The 27,059-nt window shown below is 45.3% G+C and overlaps 1 protein-coding gene across 1 annotated transcript; it reads right to left on the reverse strand.

Annotated features, from left to right (window-relative positions):
- Positions 1-4,254: 4,254 nt before the first annotated feature.
- On the reverse strand, positions 4,255-25,706 carry LOC112242107 (eukaryotic translation initiation factor 4E type 2). The gene is made up of 8 exons (XM_042315367.1): positions 25,450-25,706; positions 18,505-18,589; positions 14,589-14,723; positions 13,014-13,118; positions 9,585-9,633; positions 8,228-8,331; positions 5,659-5,795; positions 4,255-5,562 (listed from the first exon to the last, which is right to left on the reverse strand). Exons 1-8 carry the CDS (start codon positions 25,464-25,466, stop codon positions 5,523-5,525), a joined length of 672 nt encoding a protein of 223 aa, XP_042171301.1. The 5' UTR covers positions 25,467-25,706; the 3' UTR covers positions 4,255-5,522.
- Positions 25,707-27,059: the final 1,353 nt, after the last annotated feature.

Genomic DNA, 27,059 nt, shown 5'->3' on the forward strand with positions numbered 1-27,059 from the left:
GTCAACAAAAAGGCCAATGTCCCCTCTTTACTTTCTCCTAATTGGAAGGCATCTCTACCCTAACAATGCTACGGTATATATTAATTACCAGTGTCTGTCGGATATTCACTATTTGCTTCACACACATTGTCAACTATTTTGAGATTAATATGTAATGCACCGAAATGATAAAATACACCAGCCAGATACTAAATGTTCACCAGATTAAAATAAGAGATTAAAATACACCAGCCAGATGCTAAATGTTCACCAGATTAAAATACCAGATTAAAATACACCAGCCAGATACTAAATGTTCACCAGATTAAAATACACCAGCCAGATACTAAATGTTCACCAGATTAAAATACACCAGCCAGATACTAATGTTCACCAGATTAAAACGTACTCCAGCCAGAAACTAATGTTCACCAGATTAAAACGTACACTATGGATTGAACTACTCCTTCCTGTTTTCTGCATCATTTCCAGATTTGTTTTAGTGTCTGTGGTGACATGAGGAATGTTGTCAAATTCAACCATTCACATAATAGCATAGGGCATGTTTAGACTCTGGAGATTAACATCCATCGAACACATCTTTTAACACATCCTCGGAGTAGTCCAACTTTTGTAAAACACCAAGTCAGCATTGTCAAACAGTTGATCTTGCATTTCAGGGCAGGGGAGAGAAACTGTGTGTATGGTTCCTCCTTTTTAACAGGATACTGTGGGAGGCAAATACGCCATCTGGAGTACAGGAAATAGTTGCATTTAATTTGGTTAACAAATCTCTTTCTAATACATTAAACTGTTGAGAGGGTGAGTACAGGAAATCATGTTCAACACTAATAGGGCCGACTGCACAAGGCATGGGCTTGTTCTGAAAATACATTACTGGAGTGGAGGATATACCGTAAACATCAAAAAGTTTTCCTAGTAAGAGGTCATTCTAATCCAGAAAGTTTACCAATGTGGATAGAATAGCTCCTGTGTCCACTAACATCGGGGTTTCTTTCCCTTGAAGTTTTACCATAATATTAGGTCCAGATTGGTTTACCTTAATTGTCTAACCAGGATCTTTAGGCTGTGGTGCTGTCTGAGGGGCCTCCCTAGTCTGAATCTTGGAGGGGCCTCCTTAGTCTGAATCTCGGAGGGGCCTCCTTAGTCTGAATCCCGGAGGGGCCTCCTTAGTCTGAATCCCGGAGGGGCCTCCTTAGTCTGAATCTCGGAGGGGCCTCCTAGTCTGAATCTCGGAGGGGCCTCCCTAGTCTGAATCTCGGAGGGGCCTCCCTAGTCTGAATCTCAGAGGGGCCTCCCTATTCTGAATCTCGGAGGGGCCTCCCTATTCTGAATCTCTAAGGGGCCTCCCTAGTCTGAATCTCTGAGGGGCCTCCCTAGTCTGAATCTCTGAGGGGCCTCCCTAATCTGAATCTGAGGGGCCTCCCTAGTCTGAATCTCGGAGGGGCCTCCCTAGTCTGAATGTCGTTGTTAATCTTTGCCATTTTCTCTTTTAAAAGAGTAGAAACATCCACCATCAGTTGTATTTCAGCCATCACCTCCACCTCCTCCAATCCCCTCCGCTTCCCTCCGCCTCCTCTCCCATCCCCTCCGCCTCTTCTCCCATCCCCTCCGCTTCTTCTCCCATCCCATCCGCCTCCTCTCCCATCCCCTCCGCCTCCTCTACCATCCCCTCCGCCTCCTCTCCCATCCCCTCCGCCTCCTCTCCCATCCCCTCCGCCTCCTCTCCCATCCCCTCCGCTTCTTCTCCCATCCCCTCCGCCTCCTCTCCCATTCCCTCCGCTTCTTCTCCTCTCCCATCCCCTCCGCCTCCTCTCCTCTCCCATCCCCTCCGCCTCCTCTCCCATCCCCTCCGCCTCCTCTCCCATCCCCTCCGCCTCCTCTCCCATCCCCTCCGCTTCTTCTCCCATCCCCCCGCCTCCTCTCCCATCCCCTCCGCTTCTTCTCCCATCCCCTTTGCCTCCTCTCCCACTTCCCCTGCTATTCTGTAAATTACCTCCTACGCTATAGAATTGTTTTTAAAAAACATGACGAAGATAAATATCAGTGTTTTTTTTTTTTTTGAGGGTGGATCAGCTTAATATTGCGGAAAGAATGTTGCTTCCAATGTAATTGCCTGCATCATTTCCAATCCCCCATATTTTTTTGGTAAATATATATATCCATACACGCATGCATATATATACACATATATACATACACATACCTATATAGACATACATACTTTTTAAAGAATATACCTTTATTATTATTCCCCACAAACCCTTCCCACGATCCCCCAATTGGAGTAAACTCATAAACACTTCTGCTTCTACCTTCAATCCATACATCTTATACATATTTTACAGACACAGTCTATTTTACAATAGTTCTCTCTTGTTTGTTCTTAGTCCTTCCTCTATTTCTGATGTCCATCCAGTTTGATGATTTCTATTTGTAACTATGCTATTTCACAAAAGCTCCGAACCTATATACATTCTACAGATCCCTTATGCCCTACATTGTTTCTTGTTATTAGTCCCACCCTTCAGCTCCACTCAACCCCTCCCATCTGTCTCTCAACCCCTCCCATCTGTCTCTCAACCCCTCCCATCTGTCTCTCAACCCCTCCCATCTGTCTCTCAACATTTCTACTTGCCATATATTTTTAAACTGTGCTGTGATGCTTCACAAAATAATTGAACCTTCCTATTCTCATAGCTTCTACAGATTGTAAATTAAAAATAAACATTTTTGCTAAAATAATTATTATATTATTGAATGATTGACTATGGCTTTTCAAATCACCCAGTATCTGTAGTGTTAGTTCTAGGCAAATGTTGCAATTCTTCAGCCATACCTGGACCTGTGACCAAAAATGAGTTACATATGGACAACACCAAAATAAATGATCTAATGACTCTGCCTCCTCACAGCAGAATCTGCAGAGCTGGGAAGATTGTATCCCCCATATATATAACATTCTATTAGTTGCAAGTATTTTGTATAGTAATTTATATTGAAAAATGTGAAGTTTTGAATCCGGCGTTGTTTTGCGTATCAATTCATTAACCATGTGCAATGGAATGGGTACATCGAAAATCTCTTCCCAACTATTTTGCAATTTATCAGTGTTTGTAGGTCACGCGTTCACAATCAATTCTTTAACTACCATTATTCATCTTGACCAACATTCTGAAACCTATTTTGACACAGCAGCTTTTCTGCAGAATATCCACGATTTGTTTGACCCTTTACACAGACTGAAAGTTAGCTGAGTTGGATGATTCGCTTCATGGGAGTTGCTTCATTCCCCCAAAAGGGGACACAGCCTTTACAACACAATTTATAAACAAAGCCAGTCTGGTGTAAAGCCTCTTTTCCTGCCTGCTCTTGAATGGCAAATCCAGGCATTGTAATTCATATACCATTTGTTGTGTTCATGAAGAAACAAAACTGTGGGAGCAACAATTCCATCTGGGGCTTCCATGCCCGGCCTTGTTGGCTAGGTTCAATGCCCGGCATCTCACTCACCCCCGTAGAGCCAGCCCTGTTGGCTAAGTTCAATGCCCAGCTTCACCCCGCTGTAGAGCCGGCCCTGTTGGCTAAGTTCAATGACCTCTTCACCGACCCGTAGAGCCGGCCCTGTTGGCTAAGTTCAATGACCTCTTCACCGACCCGTAGAGCTGGCCCTGTTGGCTAAATTCAATGACCTCTTCACTGCCCCTGTTGGCTAAGTTCAATGACCTCTTCACTGCCACTGGCCTGTTGTGGCAACTCAGGGACAAGTTGCAAAAAGAGGACGCTCATGTCTCCATAGTATCACACTAGTTTCCATAGCAACACACTACTCCATCTCCACAGTGAAACACTCTCAGAAATGCAAGAGAGACAGCGAGAGAGAAATTCAGCGAGAGAGAGAAATACAGCGAGAGGAAGTGAGAGAGAAATGCAGGGAGAGAGAAATGCAGGGAGAGAGACAAATGCAGGGAGAGGGAAATGCAGCGAGAGGGAGAGAAATGCAGGGAGAGAGAAATGCAGGGAGACAAATGCAGGGAGAGGGAAATGCAGGGAGAGGGAGAGAAATGCAGGGAGAGAGAAATGCAGGGAGAGGGAGAGAAATGCAGGGAGAGAGAAATGCAGCGAGAGGGAGAGAAATGCAGGGAGAGAGAAATGCAGCGAGAGGGAGAGAAATGCAGGGAGAGAGAAATGCAGCAAGAGAAACAGGTAGCAAAAAGAGAGAGACAGGATTCATACAGACAGTGGCAAGTCAAATTCAAGTACTTAAGTACTTTTTCAAGCACTAATATTTATTTTCAAGGACCATCAGTTTGTAATATTAACCATGTGTATGTGACCAATAAAATGGGATTATGCAATTGTTTCTAGTTGCCACCAGATGACAGTATATCGCCACAACCTTAATGGAAAAAAATTACTATATTATTCATCACTAAAGTTATACACTACCTTACAAGTTATACTCAATACATTGCTTTATTATATACATGAATCGTCAGTACTGATGATGTCATTTGAGTATTAATGACCATTGTATTTTTATTGCACATTTGGGAATCTTAATATCTACGAAAAAGCATCTGGCTTCCGACTGGCAGCTTTAGTGTCGCTGCTCGGGTGAACAGCCAACAGAACGCCAGGAGCTTGGCTGCCGCTTGATTAAATTGAATGTCGCAGGACCCCGGTGAATGACGCGATTGGTAAAAATGCTCTGGAGGTCATTGCAGAGAAAGTCACAACGTAGAACTGGCGCCGGCGCAGGATGCAGAGTTGTCTTTGCCGCTTCATGTCGCTCTTCAGGGTCGAATCACCCATGTGAATGTTTCATGAGCTGAAATAAAAGATCCCAGAAATGTTCCATACCCACAACAGGATAAATCTACATGCCTGGCCTTTTAGCTATCGATGTGATGTTTGGCAGAACCTAATCAGTCAGTTTTGGACCTGCCTGGCTGAGTGGGTGGAATGAGAGATCTCGCCTGGCAACCAGAGTACGGAACGTGAGGAAATAAAACTGGGTAGAATGCAAGACCAATACTTTTTTCATAAACATATTTGAACATTTTCTGTTCTCCTTTCATTTTAATTCAAGTACTTTTCAAGTACCAACTTGAGAAAACGTCAGATTTTCAAGGTGTTCCATTTCAGAGTGCTAATTCAAGTATTTTAAGCACCTCAATCACCTTGTGAACCCTGGAGAGAAAGAGCCAGAGAGAGAGATGCCGAGAGAGAAAGAGAGATGCCGAGAGAGAAAGAGAGATGCCGAGAGAGAAAGAGAGATGCCGAGAGAGAAAGAGAGATGCCGAGAGAGAAAGAGAGATGCCGAGAGAGAAAGAGAGATGCCGAGAGAGAAAGAGAGATGCAGAGAGAGAAAGAGATGCCGAGAGATGCAGAGAGAGAAAGAGATGCCGAGAGAGAGGAGATAACATGACTCTCTGTCACATTCTATAATTTATGAGGAAACAGTATAACTTCAGGAGAAACGGTCAGGTGGTTTGCCTCTCTTCCTCCTCCGTCTCTCTTCACAGGGTGATCTTTGTGTTGCGGAAGCTGGAATTATCCCTAAAAAGAAAACAGAGATCAATCAAAAAAAGTTTGAATTATCTATAGAGATAACACAGTACACAGTGAGTGGGAGTGTGTGTGTGTGAATCGTACTTGAGGCTGTCGTTGTGTGTCTTGTACTCCATGATGGTGTTGGGAGGGAGGTTCAGGACGCGCCGAAGAGTGTCTCGGATTCTAGATGTCGTCACCTGATCGCTGGCCGTCTTATTCCATATAGACAAGATGTCCTCCTAGACAGACAGACAGACAGACAGACAGACAGAGACACAAGCACACACACACACACACGAGTGAGTGAGGCTGAATCTCAAACCGAACACTTTGAACACTCGATATGCGTGTTCAGTCAATCTCAAATAGTTGTGGAGTCATCGAGGGCTCCACTGCAGCCTTTGAAAGCCTCTTCATCCACCGTCGCAGCAAGTTCATCCCAACAATTTCAACACCTCACTTAGTCACAACTACTTTGCCCTCAAAAATAGTAAAATAAGTCAACAGAAAACAAGTTAACGAGGTCTTAGTCACGCAATTTTTCATCTAGCTAAGGAGTTTAGTGCTTGAATGAGCTGTATTGGTGATTAATGTACACGAAAACTTGTCCATTACATTAGCTTGCTAGCTAGCTGTAAGCCTGAACCAGCCTCGTCATATTCCCATTACATTAGCTTGCTAGCTAGCTGTAAGCCTGAACCAGCCTCGTCATATTCCCATTACATTAGCTTGCTAGCTAGCTGTAAGCCTGAACCAGCCTCGTCATATTCCCATTACATTAGCTTGCTATCTAGCTGTAAGCCTGAACCAGCCTCGTCATATTCCCATTACATTAGCTTGCTAGCTAGCTGTAAGCCTGAACCAGCCTCGTCATATTCCCATTACATTAGCTTGCTAGCTAGCTGTAAGCCTGAACCAGCCTCGTCATATTCCCATTACATTAGCTTGCTAGCTAGCTGTAAGCCTGAACCAGCCTCGTCATATTCCCATTACATTAGCTTGCTAGCTAGCTGTAAGCCTGAACCAGCCTCGTCATATTCCCATTACATTAGCTTGCTAGCTAGCTGTAAGCCTGAACCAGCCTCGTCATATTCCCATTACATTAGTAATCCATCACTCTCCTTGGTCAAATAGCCCTTACACAGCCTGGAGGTGTGTTGGGTCATTGTCTTGTTGAAAAACAAATGATAGTCCCACTAAGCCCAAACCAGATGGGATGGCGTATCTCTGCAGAATGCTGTGGTAGCCATGCTGGTTAAAAGTGCCTTGAATTCTATATAAATCGCAGACAGTGTCACCAGCAATGCACCCCCATACCACCAAGCTTCCCGGTGGGAACAACATATGCGGAGATCATCCGTTCACCTACAAAGCGTCTCACAAAGACACGGCGGTTGGAACCAAAACTCTCAAATTTGGACTCATCAGAACAAAAGGACAGATTTCCACCAATCGAATGTCCACTGCTTGTGTTTCTTGACCCAAGCAAGTCTCTTACTCTTATTGGTGTCCTTTAGTGGTTTCTTTGCAGTAATTCGACCATGAAGGCCTGATTAATGTAGTCTCCTCTGAATAGTTGATGTTGAGATGTGTCTGTTACTTGAACTCTGTGAAGCATTTATTTGGACTGCAATTTCTGAGGCTGATAACTCTGGGTCTCCCTGCAGCAGAGGTAACTCTGGGTCTCCCTGCAGCAGAGGTAACTCTGGGTCTCCCTGCAGCAGAGGTAACTCTGGGTCTCCCTGCAGCAGAGGTAACTCTGGGTCTCCCTGCAGCAGAGGTAACTCTGGGTCTCCCTGCAGCAGAGGTAACTCTGGGTCTCCCTGCAGCAGAGGTAACTCTGGGTCTTCATTTCCTGTGGCGGCCCTCATGAGAGCCAGTTTCATCATAGGGCTTGATGTTTTTTGTGGCTGCACTTGAAGAAACTTTCAAAGCTCTTGACATTTTCTGGATTGACTGAGCTTCGTGTCTTAAAGTAATGATCGACTGTCGTTTCTCTTTGCTTATTTGAGCTGTTCTTGCCATAATATGGACTTGGTCTTTTACCAAATAAGGCTACCTTGTCACAACACAACTGATTGGCTCAAACACATTAAGGAAATAAATTCCACAAAGTAACAAGGAAACCTGTTCATTGAAATGCATTCCAGGTGACCTCACTACCTCATGAAGCTGGTTGAGAGAATGCCAAGAGTGTGCAAAGCTGTCATCAAGGCAAAGGGTGTCTACTTTGAAGAATCTCAAATATATTTGGATTTGTTTAACACTTCTTTGGTTACTACATGGTTCCATATGTTAATTCATAGAGTTGATATCTTCACTATTATTCTACAATGTAGACAATAGTAAAAATAAAGAAAAACCCTGGAATGAGTACGTGTCTCCAAACTTTTGACTGGCACTGTCCCAAGTGCCCGTGTTTCATGTTACAAGGCAAGTCGCGGGAGATAATGCTCATGAATGAATTTAGAATTTTTTTATAATGACAAGTGGGACGTCAACTGGGCATCGTCTCAATGCTCATTTTGGCCCCAAAAAACGTAGTGATCACTATCAGCAAGTGGCCAATCGATAAAGGGCTTAGGGCCCAAGAGATTCAGCCTGTGTGTGTATCCGTGTGTGTGTATGCGTGTGTGTGTATGCGTGTGTGTGTATGCGCGTGTGTGTGTACCTGGAACCGTATAGAGACCACCACCCCACAGATCTCCTCTCCCACCATGAACTGTTCTCCCAACATGGCCAGAATAATGTTCTCCCAGAACCTGCTGGCCAGTCCTGTCAACAACAATATTAACAACATGGTCAGAATAATGTTCTCCCAGAACCTGCTGGCCAGTCCTGTCAACAACAATATTAACAACATGGTCAGAATAATGTTCTCCCAGAACCTGCTGGCCAGACCTGTCAACAACAATATTAACATGGCCAGAATAATGTTCTCCCAGAACCTGCTGGCCAGACCTGTCAACAACAATATTAACATGGCCAGAATAATGTTCTCAACAATACAATAAGAACAATATTAAAAGGCAGGTTTAAAGAAGAGCTTAGAATGCAAATAGGAGGTTTAAGAATGTTAAAAGGATGTTTGGGCTCCCGAGTGGCGCAAAAGGTCTAAGTTACTGCATCTCAGTGCTAGAGGCATCACTACAGACACCCTGGTTCGAATCCAGGCTGTATCACAACCGGCCGTGATTGGGAGCCCCTTTGGGCAGCGCACAATTGGCCCCGGGTCGTCCGGGTTTGGCTGGTGTAGGGAGTCATTGTAAATAAGAAATAGTTCTTAACTTGCCTAGTTAAATAAAGGTGACATTTACGATGTTAAAAATTACATTTAGAACATTAAAGGGAGGTTTAAAATGTTAAAGGGAGGTTTAGAATGTTAAAGGGAGGTTTAGAATGTTAAAGGGAGGTTTAGAATGTTAAAGGGAGGTTTAGAATGTTAAAGGGAGATTTAGAATAGTCAGGAAAAACGGTCCAACTCAGCGTCTTTCTAAATGTTTTAATTGAAATGGGGTCTTTGGTGCTTCATTGATGTGTCATTCTGGTCATGCGCGCCGTGACTGACGACTGGCCACTGTAGCTAGCCAGTAACTCCTCCAGTATGTGTTGATGTCATTTCAAAGGATTTGTTTTTAGATGGAAGCTGTAGAGATCTGAATAAAAAGGCACTTCTGGAGTTAAATATTTTATTTATCAATGATTTTATTTTTCAGTATTAAATTACCTGGTATGATGGTACATCATAGCGATAGATAGAGGACTCATCTTTATATCTGTGCCATTATAGTGTCTGTGACATCATGGGCAGCACCATTGATGCTACAACCCATAGGAATCCCAACCCAGTTGACTACTTTAAAATGGCAGAAGCCCTCAATGGCGCTGCTAAAACAACCTTTGGCCACAAGAAGCTTCTATCATTCTCTATGTGGAGCACTGATCAGTTAAGTTGTTATTTTGGCGTTTTTGCCCAAAGTCGACATTTAAAAAAGGGAGGTTTAGTAATAATAGTAATAAAAACAGACCTTTCCGCAGCCTGATGATCCACTTCCCACCGTTCTTATTAGCTTCATCCTGGAAGGTTACACACAAAGATACAGTTGAAGTCGGATGTTTACATACACCTCAGCCAAATATATTTAAACTCAGTTTCACAATTCCTGACATTTAATCCTAGTAAAAATTCCCTGTTTTAGGTCAGTTAGGATCACCACTTTATTTTAAGAATGTGAAATGCCAGAATAATAGTAGATAATTATTTATTTCAGCTTTTATTTCTATCATCACATTCTAAATTACTATTTGGTAGCATTGCCTTTAAATTATTTAACTTGGGTCAATCGTTTCGGGTAGCCGTCCACAAGCTTCCCACAACAAGTTGGGTGAATTTTGGCTCATTCCTCCTGACAGAGCTGAGTCAGGTTTGTAAGCCTCCTTGCTCGCACACGCTTTTTCAGTTTTGCCCACACATTTTCTATGGGATTGAGGTCAGGGCTTTGTGATGGCCACTCCAATACCTTGACTTTGTTGTCCTTAAGCCATTTTGCCACAACTTTGGAAGAATGCTTGGAGTGATTGTCCATTTGGAAGACCCATTTGTTACCAAGCTTTAACTTCCTGACTGATGTCTTGAGATGTTGCTTCAATATATCCACATGCTTCTCTTTCCTCATGACGCCATCTATTTTGTGAAGGGCACCAGTCCCTCCTGCAGCAAAGCACCCCCACAACATGATGCTACCACCCCCGTTCCTCCAAACATAACGATGGTCATTATGGCCAAACAGTTCTATTTTTGTTCCATCACACCAGAGGACATTTCTCCAAAAAGTATGATCTTTGTCCCCACGTGCAGTTACAAACCGCAGTCTGGCTTTTTTACGGCGGTTTACGAGTTTGAAGCTAGGTCTTGAAATAAATCCACAGGTACACATTTTTGCTAAATAATTTAAAAAAAAAACAGAAATACCTTATTTACATGAAATCAGACCCTTTGCTATGACACTCGAAACTGAGCTCAGGTGCATCCACATATGGAGTAAAAAGTACATTATTTTCTTTAGGAATGTAGTGGAGTAAAAGTTTTCAATAATATAAACAGTAAAGTAAATCTAATTTTAAATCTAATTTTATTAGTCACATGCGCTGAATACAACAGCTGTAGCAGACCTTACAGTGAAATGCTTAGTTACGAGCCCCTAACCAACAATGCAGTTTCAAAAAAGTAATAATATGAATAAGAAATAAAAGTAACAAATAATTAAAGACCTCCTCCCTATAGGCGGTCTCGTTGTTGTCCGTGATCAGCCCTATCACTGTTGTATCGTCTGCAAACTTAATGATGGTGTTGGGAGTCGTGCCTGGCTGTGCAGTCGTGGGTGAACAGGGAGTACAGGAGGGGACTGAGCACACACACCTGAGGGGCCCCAGTGTTGAGGATCAGTGTGGCGGATGTGTTGAACCCTACCCTTACCACCCTACCCTTACCAGGAAGTCCAGTGGGTCTAGAGCTTCTGGGATAATGGTGTTGATGTGAGCCATGACCAGGCTTTGAAAGCACTTCATGGCTACAGATGTGAGTGCCACGGGTCGGTAGTCATTTAGGCAGATTACTATAGTGTTTTTGAGCACAGAGACTATGGTGGTCTGCTTCAAACATATTGGTATTATGGTAATTTAAACCACTGATCATACCCACGAAAACGCGAGTCTGTAATCGCTGCCAAAGGTTCTTCAACAAAGTACTGAGTAACGGGTCTGAATACTTATTTAAATGTCACATTTCTATCTTTAATGTCTAAAACCTGTTTTTACCCTAACCTGTTTTCGCCCTAACCCGAACCTGTTTTCGCCCTAACCTGTTTTTACCCTAAGTCTTATGGGGTAGTGTGTAGGTTACAGCTTTATTCTAAAATGGATTCAATTGTTTCCCCCTCAATCTACACACAATACCAAATAACGACAAAGCAAAAACAGGTTTAGACATTTCTAATTTATTAAAAATAAAACTGAACTACCCCATTTACATAAGTATTCAGACCCTTTACTCAGTACTTTGAAGCACCTTTGGCAACGATTACAGCCTTGAGTCTTTGGTGCAACAGAGCTTGAGACTACAAGCTTGGCACACCTGTAGTTGGATAGTTTCTCCCATTCTTCTCTGCAGATCCTCTCAAGCTCTGTCAGGTTGGATGGGGAGCGTTGCGGCACAGCTATTTTCAGGTCTCTCCAGAGATGTTCGATCGGGTTCACGTCCGGGCTCTGGCTGGGCCACTCAATGACATTCAGAGATGTGTCCCGAAGTCACTCCTGCGTTGTCTTGGCTGTGTGCTTAGGGTCATTGTCCTGTTGTAAGGTGAACCTTCTACCAAGTCTGATGTCCTGAGCGCTCAGGAGCAGGTTTTCATCAAGGATCTCTGTACTTTGCTCCGTTCAACTTTCCCTCTATCCTGACTCGTCTCCCAGTCTCTGCGACTAAAAAACCTTCCCACAGTATGATGCTGCCACCACCATGCTTCACCATAGGGATGGTGCCAGGTTTCCTCCAGACGTGATGCTTGGCATTCAGGCCAAAGAGTTCACCAGAGAATCTTGTTTCTCATGGTCCGAGTCCTTTAGGTGCTTTTTGGCAAACACCAAACGGGCTGTCATGTGCCTTTTACTGAGGAGTGGCTTCCGTCTGGCCACTCTACCATAAAGGCCTGATTGGTGGAGTGCTGCAGAGATGGTTGTCCTTCTGAGAGCTCTGTCAGAGTGACCATCGTGTTCTTGGTCACCTCCCTGACCAAGGCCTTTCTCCCCGATTGCTCAGTTTGGCCGGACGGCCAGCTCTAGGAAGAGTTTTGCTGGTTCCAAACTCCTCCATTTAAGAATTACGGAGGCCACTGTGTTCTTGGGGACCTTCAATGCTACAGCCATTTTTTGGTCCCCTTCCCCAGATCTGTGCCTCAACACAATCCTGTCTCAGCGCTCTATAGACAATTCCTTCAACCTCACGGCTTGGTTTTTGCTCTGACTTGCACTGTCAACTGTGGGACCTTATATAGACAGGTGTGTTCCTTTCTAAATCATGTCCAATCAATTGAATTTACCACAGGTGGACTTCAATCAAGTTGTAGAAACATCTCAAGAATGATCAATGGAAACAGGATGAACCTGAGCTCATTTTCGAGTCTCATATCAAAGGGTATGGGTTAAAAACCTGTTTTCGCTTTGTCATTATGGGCTATTGTGTGTAGATTGAAAAAAAAGAAGAATCAATTTTAGAATAAGGCTGTAACATAACAAAATGTGGAAAAAGTCCAGGGGTCTGAATACTTTGATTGCACTGTATCTACATGTTACCTCCCACATTATACCCATATATAATAATAATATAATGTGTATATAGACATGTTACCTCCCACATTATACCCATATATAATAATAATATAATGTGTATATAGACATGTTACCTCCCACATGGGTTTGATTCCCTCTTTAAACAGGTGGAAGTCAGAGTGGCCAGTCAGATCTCCCGGTCGCACCAGGTGACTGTAGAACTTCCAGAACTGCTCCACCTGGCAACCAATCACAGCACAAGATAACATCAACTACATGATGCGTGTGTGTGTGTATGTGATGCGTGTTGGTGGTGTATGTGATGCGTGTATGTGATGCGTGTATGTGATGCGTGTTGGTGGTGTGTGTGATGCGTGTTGGTGGTGTATGTGATGCGTGTTGGTGGTGTGTGTGTATGTGATGCGTGTTGGTGGTGTGTGTGTATGTGATGCGTGTTGGTGGTGTGTGTGTATGTGATGCGTGTTGGTGGTGTGTGTGTATGTGATGCGTGTTGGTGGTGTGTGTGTATGTGATGCGTGTTGGTGGTGTGTGTGTATGTGATGCGTGTTGGTGGTGTGTGTACTGTGATGTGTGTTAGTGATGTGTGTGTGTGATGCGTGTTGGTGGTGTGTGTGTGTGATGCGTGTATGTGATGCGTGTTGGTGGTGTGTGTGATGCGTGTTGGTGGTGTATGTGATGCGTGTTGGTGGTGTGTGTGTATGTGATGCGTGTTGGTGGTGTGTGTGTATGTGATGCGTGTTGGTGGTGTGTGTGTATGTGATGCGTGTTGGTGGTGTGTGTGTATGTGATGCGTGTTGGTGGTGTGTGTGTATGTGATGCGTGTTGGTGGTGTGTGTACTGACCGATGTGTGTTGGTGGTGTGTGTACTGACCGATGCGTGTTAGTGATGTGTGTACTGACCGATGCGTGTTAGTGATGTGTGTGTGTGTGATGCGTGTTGGTGGTGTGTGTGTATGTGATGCGTGTTAGTGGTGTGTGTATGTGATGCGTGTTAGTGGTGTGTGTATGTGATGCGTGTTGGTGGTGTGTGTGTATGTGATGCGTGTATGTGATGCGTGTTGGTGGTGTGTGTGATGCGTGTTGGTGGTGTATGTGATGCGTGTTGGTGGTGTGTGTGTATGTGATGCGTGTTGGTGGTGTGTGTGTATGTGATGCGTGTTGGTGGTGTGTGTGTATGTGATGCGTGTTGGTGGTGTGTGTGTATGTGATGCGTGTTGGTGGTGTGTGTGTATGTGATGCGTGTTGGTGGTGTGTGTGTATGTGATGCGTGTTGGTGGTGTGTGTGTATGTGATGCGTGTTGGTGGTGTGTGTGTATGTGATGCGTGTTGGTGGTGTGTGTGTATGTGATGCGTGTTGGTGGTGTGTGTACTGACCGATGTGTGTTGGTGGTGTGTGTACTGACCGATGCGTGTTAGTGATGTGTGTGTGTGTGATGCGTGTTGGTGGTGTGTGTGTATGTGATGCGTGTTAGTGGTGTGTGTATGTGATGCGTGTTAGTGGTGTGTGTATGTGATGCGTGTTGGTGGTGTGTGTACTGACCGATGCGTGTTGGTGTGTGTGTGTGTGTGTGTGTGTGTGTGTGTGTGTGTGTGTATGATGCGTGTTAGTGGTGTGTTTCCTGACCTGATGCGTGTTGGTGGTGTGTGTGTGTGTATATGATGCGTGTTAGTAGTGTGTGTGTACTGACCGATGCGACCGTGCCGATCTGTCTGATGTTCTGTTCATAACTCTGTGTGTTGGCGGGCCGGGACGGAGTCCTCCGAGAATACCACAAGGTATAGTTATACTGGAGAGGATGTTCCCCTACTGCAGGACTCACCGTCTAACACACACACACAGTCAGTATGAGTACCACAAGGTATAGTTATACTGGAGAGGATGTTCCCCTACTGCAGGACTCACCGTCTAACACACACAGTATGAGTACCACAAGGTATAGTTATACTGGAGAGGATGTTCCCCTACTGCAGGACTCACCGTCTAACACACACAGTATGAGTACCACAAGGTATATTTTATACTGGAGAGGATGTTCCCCTACTGCAGGACTCACCGTCTAACACACACAGTATGAGTACCACAAGGTATAGTTATACTGGAGAGGATGTTCCCCTACTGCAGGACTCACCGTCTAACACACAGTCAGTATGAGGCATTAGTTACAACAGTTTGTGTGTATGTATACACTGCTCAAAAAAATAAACACTTAAACAATGTAACTCCAAGTCAATCACACTTCTGTGAAATCAAACTGTCCACTTAGGAAGCAACACTGATTGACAATAAATTTCACATGCTGTTGTGCAAATGGAATAGACAACAGGTGGAAATTATAGGCAATTAGCAAGACATCCCCAATAAAGGAGTGGTACTGCAGGTGGTGACCACAGACCACTTCTCAGTTCCTATGCTTCCTGGCTGATGTTTTGGTCACTTTTGAATGCTGGCGGTGCTTTCACTCTAGTGGTAGCATGAGACGGAGTCTACAACCCACACAAGTGGCTCAGGTAGTGCAGCTCATCCAGGATGGCACATCAATGTGAGCTGTGGCAAGAAGGTTTGCTGTGTCTGTCGGCGTAGTGTCTAGAGCATGGAGGCGCTACCAGGAGACAGGCCAGTACATCAGGAGACGTGGAGGAGGCCGTAGGAGGGCAACAACCCAGCAGCAGGACCGCTACCTCCACCTTTGTGCAAGGAGGAGAAGGAGGAGCACTGCCAGAGCCCTGCAAAATGACCTCCAGCAGGCCACAAATGTGCTCAAGCGGTCAGAAACAGACTCCATGAGGGTGGTATGAGGGCCCGACGTCCACAGGTGGGGGTTGTGCTTACATACAGCCCAACACTGTGCAGGACGTTTGGCATTTGCCAGAGAACACCAAGATTGGCAAATTCGCCACTGGCGCCCTGTGCTCTTCACAGATGAAAGCAGGTTCACACTGAGCACATGTGACAGACGTAACAGTCTGGAGACGCTGTGGAGAACGTTCTGCTGCCTACAACATCCTCCAGCATGACCGGTTTGGCGGTGGGTCAGTCATGGTGTGGGGTGGCATTTCTTTGGGGGGCCGCACAGCCCTCCATGTGCTTGCCAGAGGTAGCCTGACTGCCATTAGGTACCGAGATGAGATCCTCAGACCCCTTGGAAGACCATATGCTGGTGCGGTTGGCCCTGGGTTCCTCCTAATGCAAGACAATGCTAGACCTCATGTGGCTGGAGTGTGTCAGCAGTTCCTGCAAGAGGAAGGCATTGATGCTATGGACTGGCCCGCCCATTCCCCAGACCTGAATCCAATTGAGCACATCTGGGACATCATGTCTCGCTCCATCCACCAATGCCACGTTGCACCACAGACTGTCCAGGAGTTGGCGGATACTTTAGTCCAGGTCTGGGAGGAGATCCCTCAGGAGACCATCCGCCACCTCATCAGGAGCATGCCCAGGCGTTGTAGGGAGGTCATACAGGCACGTGGAGGCCACACACACTACTGAGCCTCATTTTGACTTGTTTTAAGGACATTACTCAAAGTTGGATCAGCCTGTAGTGTGGTTTTCCACTTTAATTTTGAGTGTGACTCCAAATCCAGACCTCCATGGGTTGATAAATTTGGTTTTCAAGGATAATTTGTGTGATTTTGTTGTCAGCACATTCAACTATGTAAAGAAAAAAGTATTTAATAAGAATATTTCATTCATTCAGATCTAGGATGTGTTATTTTAGTGTTCCCTTTATTTTCTTGAGCAGTATAAATAAATAAATAAAATATATATATATATATATATATATATATACATACACACACACACGAGGCATTAGAAAAATGAGATTCAATCATTTGGGTTGAAGTTAGAAGGAAAAGAGGATGAGAACAGAGACAGACTGATTGTCTCAACATCAGTTACCATTGCTACCTGTTTTTACCCTAACATAAACATCAGTTACCATTGCTACCTGTTTTTACCCTAAAATAAACATCAGTTACCATTGCTACTCCATGGATATCAGTCTGAAAGTCACTGTAAAAAAATAAGCAATAATCTGAACATGCCAGAATGTCTAATGAGATGATAAGTAGTCTAACTGGTTGTCTCGTTGACAGGAGGAGATGGGTAACCACAAGAAAGGGTTGTCTCGTTGACAGGAGGAGATGGGTAACCACAAGAAAGGGTTGTCTCGTTGACAGGAGGAGATGGGTAACCACAGGAAAGGGTTGTCTCGTTGACAGGAGGAGATGGGTAACCACAAGAAAGGGTTGTCTCGTTGACAGGAGGAGATGGGTAACCACAGGAAAGGGTTGTCTCGTTGACAGGAGGAGATGGGACAGTTGACAGGAGGAGAAGGGTAACACACACACACACACTGGCCTCTACACACACACACACACTGGCCTCTACACACACACACTGGCCTCTACACACAAACTGGCCTCTACACACACACTGGCCTCTACACACACACACACACACACACACACACTGGCCTCTACACACACACACACACACACACTGGCCTCTACACACACACTGGCCTCTACACACACACACTGGCCTCTACACACACACACACTGGCCTCTACACACACACACTGGCCTCTACACACACACACTGGCCTCTACACACACACACACTGGCCTCTACACACACACACACTGGCCTCTACACACACACACACTGGCCTCTACACACACACACACTGGCCTCTACACACACACACTGGCCTCTACACACACACACACTGGCCTCTACACACACACACACTGGCCTCTACACACACACTGGCCTCTACACACACACTGGCCTCTACACACACACTGGCCTCTACACACACACTGGCCTCTACACACACACACTGGCCTCTACACACACACACACTGGCCTCTACACACACACACTGGCCTCTACACACACACACTGGCCTCTACACACACACTGGCCTCTACACACACACTGGCCTCTACACACACACTGGCCTCTACACACACACTGGCCTCTACACACACACACACACACTGGCCTCTACACACACACTGGCCTCTACACACACACTGGCCTCTACACACACACTGGCCTCTACACACACACTGGCCTCTACACACACACTGGCCTCTACACACACACTGGCCTCTACACACACACTGGCCTCTACACACACACTGGCCTCTACACACACACTGGCCTCTACACACACACTGGCCTCTACACACACACACACACACTGGCCTCTACACACACACTGGCCTCTACACACACACTGGCCTCTACACACACACTGGCCTCTACACACACACTGGCCTCTACACACACACTGGCCTCTACACACACACTGGCCTCTACACACACACTGGCCTCTACACACACACTGGCCTCTACACACACACTGGCCTCTACACACACACTGGCCTCTACACACACACTGGCCTCTACACACACACTGGCCTCTACACACACACTGGCCTCTACACACACACTGGCCTCTACACACACACTGGCCTCTACACACACACTACACACACTCTATCAACAGAGTTGATAGACAACGGAGTTGATAGAGATGAGGGTTTTGGGAGGGGGTTCACTGTGTACGTGTCTGGTGTGTGTTGCGTACCTTGCGTCGGTTGTTGTTGATGGAGCCGTCTTCCTCCTGGTTACAGACTGTCTCATCCTGATCCTCTGGGTCGTCATCTTTCAAACTGGGGGGAGAGAATATACACACACATTATACACCCTAACACTCCTGATCCCCTGAGGCATCATCTTTAATGTGTGTATGTGTACACACACAGATAGCTAGTTCCAGAGCTGAATTGATACCTTTGGGATGAATTAGAACGCCGACTGCAAGTAAGGCCTAATCGCCCAACATCAGTGCCCGACCTCACTAATGCTCTTGTGGCTGAATGGAAGCAAGTCCCCACAGCAATGTTCCTATATCTAGTGGAAAGCCTTCCCAGAAGAGTGGGGGCTGTTATAGCAGCAATGTTCCTACATCTAGTGGAAAGCCTTCCCAAATCAAATCAAATTTTATTTGTCACATACACATGGTTAGCAGATGTTAATGCGAGTGTAGCGAAATGCTTGTGCTTCTAGTTCCGACAATGCAGTAATAACCAACAAGTAATCTAACTAACAATTCCAAAACTACTGTCTTATACACAGTGTAAGGGGATAAAGAATATGTACATAAGGATATATGAATGAGTGATGGTACAGAGCAGCATAGGCAAGATACAGTAGATGGTATCGGGTACAGTATATACATATGAGATGAGTATGTAAACAAAGTGGCATAGTTAAAGTGGCTAGTGATACATGTATTACATAAGGATGCAGTCGATGATATAGAGTACAGTATATACGTATGCATATGAGATGAATAATGTAGGGTAAGTAACATTATATAGGGTAGCATTGTTTAAAGTGGCTAGTGATATATTTACATCATTTCCCATCAATTCCCATTATTAAAGTGGCTGGAGTTGAGTCAGTGTGTTGGCAGCAGCCACTCAATGTTAGTGGTGGCTGTTTAACAGTCTGATGGCCTTGAGATAGAAGCTGTTTTTCAGTCTCTCGGCCCCAGCTTTGATGCACCTGTACTGACCTCGCCTTCTGGATGATAGCGGGGTGAACAGGCAGTGGCTCAGGTGGTTGATGTCCTTGATGATCTTTATGGCCTTCCTGTAACATCGGGTGGTGTAGGTGTCCTGGAGGGCAGGTAGTTTGCCCCCGGTGATGCGTTGTGCAGACCTCACTACCCTCTGGAGAGCCTTACGGTTGAGGGCGGAGCAGTTGCCGTACCAGGCGGTGATACAGCCCGCCAGGATGCTCTCGATTGTGCATCTGTAGAGGTTTGTGAGTGCTTTTGGTGACAAGCCAAATTTCTTCAGCCTCCTGAGGTTGAAGAGGCGCTGCTGCGCCTTCTTCACGATGCTGTCTGTGTGAGTGGACCAATTCAGTTTGTCTGTGATGTGTATGCCGAGGAACTTAAAACTTGCTACCCTCTCCACTACTGTTCCATCGATGTGGATAGGGGGGTGTTCCCTCTGCTGTTTCCTGAAGTCCACAATCATCTCCTTAGTTTTGTTGACGTTGAGTGTGAGGTTATTTTCCTGACACCACACTCCGAGGGCCCTCACCTCCTCCCTGTAGGCCGTCTCGTCGTTGTTGGTAATCAAGCCTACCACTGTTGTGTCGTCCGCAAACTTGATGATTGAGTTAGAGGCGTGCGTGGCCACGCAGTCGTGGGTGAACAGGGAGTACAGGAGAGGGCTCAGAACGCACCCTTGTGGGGCCCCAGTGTTGAGGATCAGCGGGGAGGAGATGTTGTTGCCTACCCTCACCACCTGGGGGCGGCCCGTCAGGAAGTCCAGTACCCAGTTGCACAGGGCGGGGTCGAGACCCAGGGTCTCGAGCTTGATGATGAGCTTGGAGGGTACTATGGTGTTGAATGCCGAGCTGTAGTCAATGAACAGCATTCTCACATAGGTATTCCTCTTGTCCAGATGGGTTAGGGCAGTGTGCAGTGTGGTTGAGATTGCATCGTCTGTGGACCTATTTGGGCGGTAAGCAAATTGGAGTGGGTCTAGGGTGTCAGGTAGGGTGGAGGTGATATGGTCCTTGACTAGTCTCTCAAAGCACTTCATGATGACGGATGTGAGTGCTACGGGCGGTAGTCGTTTAGCTCAGTTACCTTAGCTTTCTTGGGAACAGGAACAATGGTGGCCCTCTTGAAGCATGTGGGAACAGCAGACTGGAATAGGGATTGATTGAATATGTCCGTAAACACACCGGCCAGCTGGTCTGCGCATGCTCTGAGGGCGCGGCTGGGGATGCCGTCTGGGCCTGCAGCCTTGCGAGGGTTAACACGTTTAAATGTCTTACTCACCTCGGCTGCAGTGAAGGAGAGACCGCATGTTTTCATTGCAGGCCGTGTCAGTGGCACTGTATTGTCCTCAAAGCGGGCAAAAAAGTTATTTAGTCTGCCTGGGAGCAAGACATCCTGGTCCGTGACTGGGCTGGATTTCTTCCTGTAGTCCGTGATTGACTGTAGACCCTGCCACATGCCTCTTGTGTCTGAGCCGTTGAATTGAGATTCTACTTTGTCTCTGTACTGACGCTTAGCTTGTTTAATAGCCTTGCGGAGGGAATAGCTGCACTGTTTGTATTCAGTCATGTCACCAGACACCTTGCCCTGATTAAAAGCAGTGGTTCGCGCTTTCAGTTTCACACGAATGCTGCCATCAATCCACGGTTTCTGGTTAGGGAATGTTTTAATCGTTGCTATGGGAACGACATCTTCAACGCACGTTCTAATGAACTCGCACACCGAATCAGCGTATTCGTCAATGTTGTTGTCTGACGCAATACGAAACATCTCCCAGTCCACGTGATGGAAGCAGTCTTGGAGTGTGGAGTCAGCTTGGTCGGACCAGCGTTGGACAGACCTCAGCGTGGGAGCTTCTTGTTTTAGTTTCTGTCTGTAGGCAGGGATCAACAAAATGGAGTCGTGGTCAGCTTTTCCGAAAGGGGGCGGGGCAGGGCCTTATATGCGTTGCGGAAGTTAGAGTAACAATGATCCAAGGTCTTTCCACCCCTGGTTGCGCAATCGATATGCTGATAAAATTTAGGGAGTCTTGTTTTCAGATTAGCCTTGTTAAAATCCCCAGCTACAATGAATGCAGCCTCCGGATAAATCGTTTCCAGTTTGCAGAGAGTTAAATAAAGTTCGTTCAGAGCCATCGATGTGTCTGCTTGGGGGGATATATACGGCTGTGATTATAATCGAAGAGAATTCTCTTGGTAGATAATGCGGTCTACATTTGATTGTGAGGAATTCTAAATCAGGTGAACAGAAGGATTTGAGTTCCTGTATGTTTCTTTCATCACACCATGTCACGTTAGTCATAAGGCATACGCCCCCGCCCCTCTTCTTACCAGAAAGATGTTTGTCTCTGTCGGCGCGATGCGTGGAGAAACCCGTTGGCTGCACCACCTCGGATAGCGTCGTTCCAGTGAGCAATGTTTCCGTGAAGCAGAGAACGTTACCAGTCTCTGATGTCCCTCTGGAATGCTACCCTTGCTCGGATTTCGTCAACCTTGTTGTCAAGAGACTGGACATTGGCAATAAGAATGCTAGGGAGTGGTGCACGGTGTGCCCGTCTCCGGAGTCTGACCAGAAGACCGCCTCGTTTCCCTCTTTTTCTGAGTCGTTTTTTTTTGGGGTCGCTGCATGGAATCCACTCCGTTGTCCTGTCTGTAGGGCAGAACACAGGATCCGCGTCGCGAAAAACATATTCTTGGTCGTACTGATGGTGAGTTGACGCTGATCTTATATTCAGTAGTTCTTCTCGACTGTATGTAATGAAACCTAAGATGACCTGGGGTACTAATGTAAGAAATAACACGTCAAAACACAAAAAACTGCATAGTTTCCTAGGAACGCGAAGCGAGGCGGCCATCTCTGTCGGCGCCGGAAGAGTGGAGGCTGTTATAACAGCAATGTTCCTACATCAAGTGGAAAGCCTTCCCAGAAGGGTGGAGGCTGTTATAGCAGCAATGTTCTGACATCTAGTGGAAAGCCTTCCCAGAAGAGCGGAGGCTGTTATAACAGCAATGTTCCTACATCTAGTGGAAAGCCTTCCCAGAAGGGTGGAGGCTGTTATAACAGCAATGTTCCAACAACTAGTGGAAAGCCTTCCCAGAAGGGTGGAGGCTACTATAGCAGCAAAAGGGGGACCAACTCCATATTAATTCTCATGAATGAGATGTTGGACGAGCAGGTGTCCACATACAGTTGGTCATGGAGTGTATGTGCACTCGCACCATTCCTATTTTATTCAGCTAAATTCAATTAATATTCTTACAATAAAATCAGAAAATAAAATGACATAGGACTTGACCATATCTTGTCAGCTAAATGAACAAGGTTATAGCCTATAGCATGGAGCATAGCCAGATACCATACAGTAGGACAACTCATTCCATTTCTTATGAAATTCCATTCTTATGAAATACATTCTCTTCATTTCTTTAAACCTGCCTAAAATAATGGATTTATTGTGGTGTATAATCAATAGATTTATTGTGGTGTATAATCAATAGATTTATTGTGGTGTATAATCAATAGATTTATTGTGGTGTATAATCAATAGATTTATTGTGGTGTATAATCAACGCCCTGGATGTACGAACGGATAATCTGACAACGCCCTGGATGTACGAACGGATAATCTGACAACGCCCTGGATGTACGAACGGATAATCTGACAACGCCCTGGATGTACGAACGGATAATCTGACAACGCCCTGGATGTACGAACGGATAATCTGACAACGCCCTGGATGTACGAACGGATAATCTGACAACGCCCTGGATGTACGAACGGATAATCTGACAACGCCCTGGATGTACGAACGGATAATCTGACAACGCCCTGGATGTACGAACGGATAATCTGACAACGCCCTGGATGTACGAACGGATAATCTGACAACGCCCTGGATGTACGAACGGATAATCTGACAACGCCCTGGATGTACGAACGGATAATCTGACAACGCCCTGGATGTACGAACGGATAATCTGACAACGCCCTGGATGTACGAACGGATAATCTGACAACGCCCTGGATACGGATAATCTGACAACGCCCTGGATGTACGAACGGATAATCTGACAACGCCCTGGATGTACGAACGGATAATCTGACAACGCCCTGGATGTACGAACGGATAATCTGACAACGCCCTGGATGTACGAACGGATATAAAATGGAAATAACAACAAATAGCCGAGTCAAATAATTAACAGTTACTCTCTTGCGGGAATTCCACCAACGGTCCGTATGAGGCCAAACGTAGCTGCTGCTCATTCCGTTTGCACAAAAATTGATAAATTGTTTAAAAAAGTAAGGCCGCGTCCATAGAGACACATACCAGCTCTACTGGTAGTACTGCGACTACCAGCAGTACTGCACCTGTCGACGACAAGTTGTTCTGCTTACACGACCACATCCAATGCTGGCATCAGTAATTCTACATGTTGTTAGTCCAGCTAGCATGGACACTGATAGCTGTGAATCTGATGCAGCTGAAAAGCCACTGCCCCCTTACCCGGGAAAGCACCGAACAGACAGGGACATGGACCACCGAAGAGGCGCAAATATGATGAGAACTACATTGATTTGAGGTTCACTCAGATTGGGAACAGTGCCTTTCCTCAGCCACAGTGTGTTATAGTGCAAAACTACTATCTCACAACTCGACGAAACCTTCACGCTTGCACAGACATTTAGAAACAAAACATGCCAATTTGAAAAATAAGCCACAGGAGTTTGAGCGAGAATTAAGACGAGGTTCGAGTAGTAAGACATGTATAAAAGCAACAAATACCATTAATAACGGGCTAGAAGCGTCTTATATGGTGAGCTACCGAGGGGCTAGAACAGGCAAGGCCCATGGTATTGTGGAGGACTTAATTCTGGGACAATGCTGGTAGAAAAGGAAAAAAAACTCCATAAAAACACTTTCACGACAGGAGATGTTTTGAAAACAATTACTGCTTCTCATACAAGCCAGTAAATTCTGTGTTACAGCTGGATGAGTCAACAGACATGACGGGCCTGGCACAACTCCTGGTATATGTCCGTTATTTTTATGGGGGGGTCAATTAAGGAAGACATCCTCTTCTGCAAACCACTGGAAACCAGAACAACAGGAGAGGATATTTTTAAAGTACTGGACAGCTTTGTGACATCATATGGACTTTGGTGGTCAAGATGTGTTGGTATCTGTACTGATGGCACTACACAGTTAAATAAAGGTTAAATAATATGTACTGATGGCGCAAAAGCCATGAAAGGGAGACAGGAGTGTTAACGCACGTGCAAGCAGTTGCTCCCTAGGCAACTTGGATACACTGCAGCATCCACCGAGAGGCTCTTGCTGCCATGAAAATGCTTGACAGCTTGAAAGACGTTTTGGACACTACTTTGTTAAAGCAAGGTCCCTGAACTCACGTGTATTTTCTGCATTATGCAATGATATGGGCAGCGACCATCTAAAGTTTTTACTACATACAGAAGTGCGCTGGTTATTTTTTTGTTTGTTTTTTATTTAACTAGGCAAGTCAATTAAGAACAAATTCATATTTTCAATGACGGCCTAGGAACAGTGGGTTAAACTGCCTTGTTCGGGGGCAGAACTACAGATTTTCACCTTGTCAGCTCAGGGAGTCGTTAGACCATCCTTTCGGTTCCTGCCCAACGCACTAACCACTAGGCTACCTGGGTCAAATTATTGACACGTCTTTTTGAATTGAGGAGCTCAAAGTTTTCTTTACTGACCATCATTTTCACTTTGTCTGACCGCTTGCATGATGAGAGTTTCTCACACGACTGGCCTATCTGGGTGATGTTTTTCTCTCACCTGGACTGTGGGTAGCTGATAACTACCCACATTCACCACTTACTAAATCAACCATAGCATCTTAATGAGTAGCTAACTACATTACAGAATGGGACCATTGCTAGCACAGACGGGCAGACAACTTAACTGTTCAAATTGGTTCATCTCAGCTTCGACCAGTCCTCCTCACAGAGTAGCGAACCTCACGAGAACCTGGTTTGTTAAGGAGTTTAAAAGTTCCTAGATAAACGCTTTAATTAACTAGCTGGCTAAACGTTTTTATTAACTAGCTGGCTAAACGTTTTGATTAACTAGCTGGCTAAGTTACTTCGCCAACTAACTTCAAAACAAGCAAGATGGCGTCTCTGCAGTTCTACGCGTGAAGGCAAGCAGACGGATCGGTGGCTGGGACAAACAGAAAGAAGTCGAAGTCCTAAGCGAAACGCCCTTTGAATGACCCAGCTCCGTTCATTACTCGAATGTATTGATGGATTGTTGGTGAGATGGATGGATGGCCTGCTTTCGTATTTTAGATAATGAATAATCAACAGCATCATGTAATACATGTTGCGGAAGGGTATGCGCATACAGTATCTGAAGGGTCTCCCGAGGCGCCTAAGGCACTACATCTCAGTGCTAAGGCAGCGGCACTACAGACCCTGGTTCATTTCCAGCATGTATCACAACTGGCCGTGATTGGGAGCCCCATAGGGTGGCACACAATTGTCCCAGCGTCATCCGTTTAGGGTTCGGCTGGGGTAGGCCATCATTGTAAATACGAATATGTTCATAGTTGTCTTGCCTAGTTAAATAAAGGTTAAATAAAAATCAGAATAACTGCAGTTGTATTACCACAAGACGGCGCTGTCTGTCATCAGAATAACAGCGAGGCTATTGTGATGGTTTGCAGCTTTTGGGACTTCTATATTGGTTTATTAAGTCAGCCAAGCTCAAACAATCACAGATAAAGTATTCCATTTCAAAATAAGGTCTGTCTGGTCGATCATCAAATTTATATTTGTCATTTAGCAGATGCTCTTATCCAGAGCGACTACAGGAGCGATTTGGGTTAAGTGCCTTCCTCAAGGGTACAGAGATTTTTTACCTAGTCGGCTCGGGGATTCAAACCAGCGACCTTTCAATGTGTCTATCAAGTTTTAGAACATATTTTAATCATGGGTTTATCACAATGCATCTTTCCTTGATTCCTTCCATTCTCTCCTCGCCTCCTTGTCAACTGTTCAAGGTCCCTTCCCTCAGGATGCAAAGAATTAAGATTAATTGAAAGAGCCAATGTGAGTGTGTATATAGGCGTGGTGTGTATAGAGATGTATATAGAGGTGTGGTGTATATAGAGGTGTGGTGTGTATAAAGGTGTATAAAGGTGTGTATAGAGGTGCATAAAGGTGTATGTATAGGTGTGTATAAAGGTGTGTATATAGGTGTGGTGTGTATAGAGGTGTATATAGAGGTGTGGTGTGTATAGAGGTGTATATAGAGGTGTGGTGTGTATAGATGGGTATATAGAGGTGTGGTGTGTATAGAGGTGTATAGAGGTGTATATAGAGGTGTGGTGTGTATAGAGCAGTGGTGTATATAGAGGTGTGTGTATATAGGTGTATATAGAGGTGTGGTGTGTATAGAGGTGTGGTGTATATAGAGGTGTGTATAGAGGTGTGGTGTGTATAGAGAGGTGTGGTGTGTAGAGGTGTATATAGAGGTGTGGTGTGTAGAGGTGTATATAGAGATGTGGTGTGT

The sequence above is a fragment of the Oncorhynchus tshawytscha genome, unplaced genomic scaffold (assembly GCF_018296145.1).
Source record: "Oncorhynchus tshawytscha isolate Ot180627B unplaced genomic scaffold, Otsh_v2.0 Un_contig_8471_pilon_pilon, whole genome shotgun sequence".
Lineage (NCBI taxonomy): Eukaryota > Metazoa > Chordata > Actinopteri > Salmoniformes > Salmonidae > Oncorhynchus > Oncorhynchus tshawytscha.

Excerpts from the sequence above, each read along its gene's own strand:
- LOC112242107 (XM_042315367.1), bottom strand. Across the intron at positions 13,119-14,588 it reads AGATCGGCACGGTCGCATCG|GTGGAGCAGTTCTGGAAGTT; the intron begins GTCAGTACACAC and ends ATTGGTTGCCAG. Across the intron at positions 9,634-13,013 it reads GAATCAAACCCATGTGGGAG|GATGAAGCTAATAAGAACGG; the intron begins GTAACATGTCTA and ends GTAACCTTCCAG.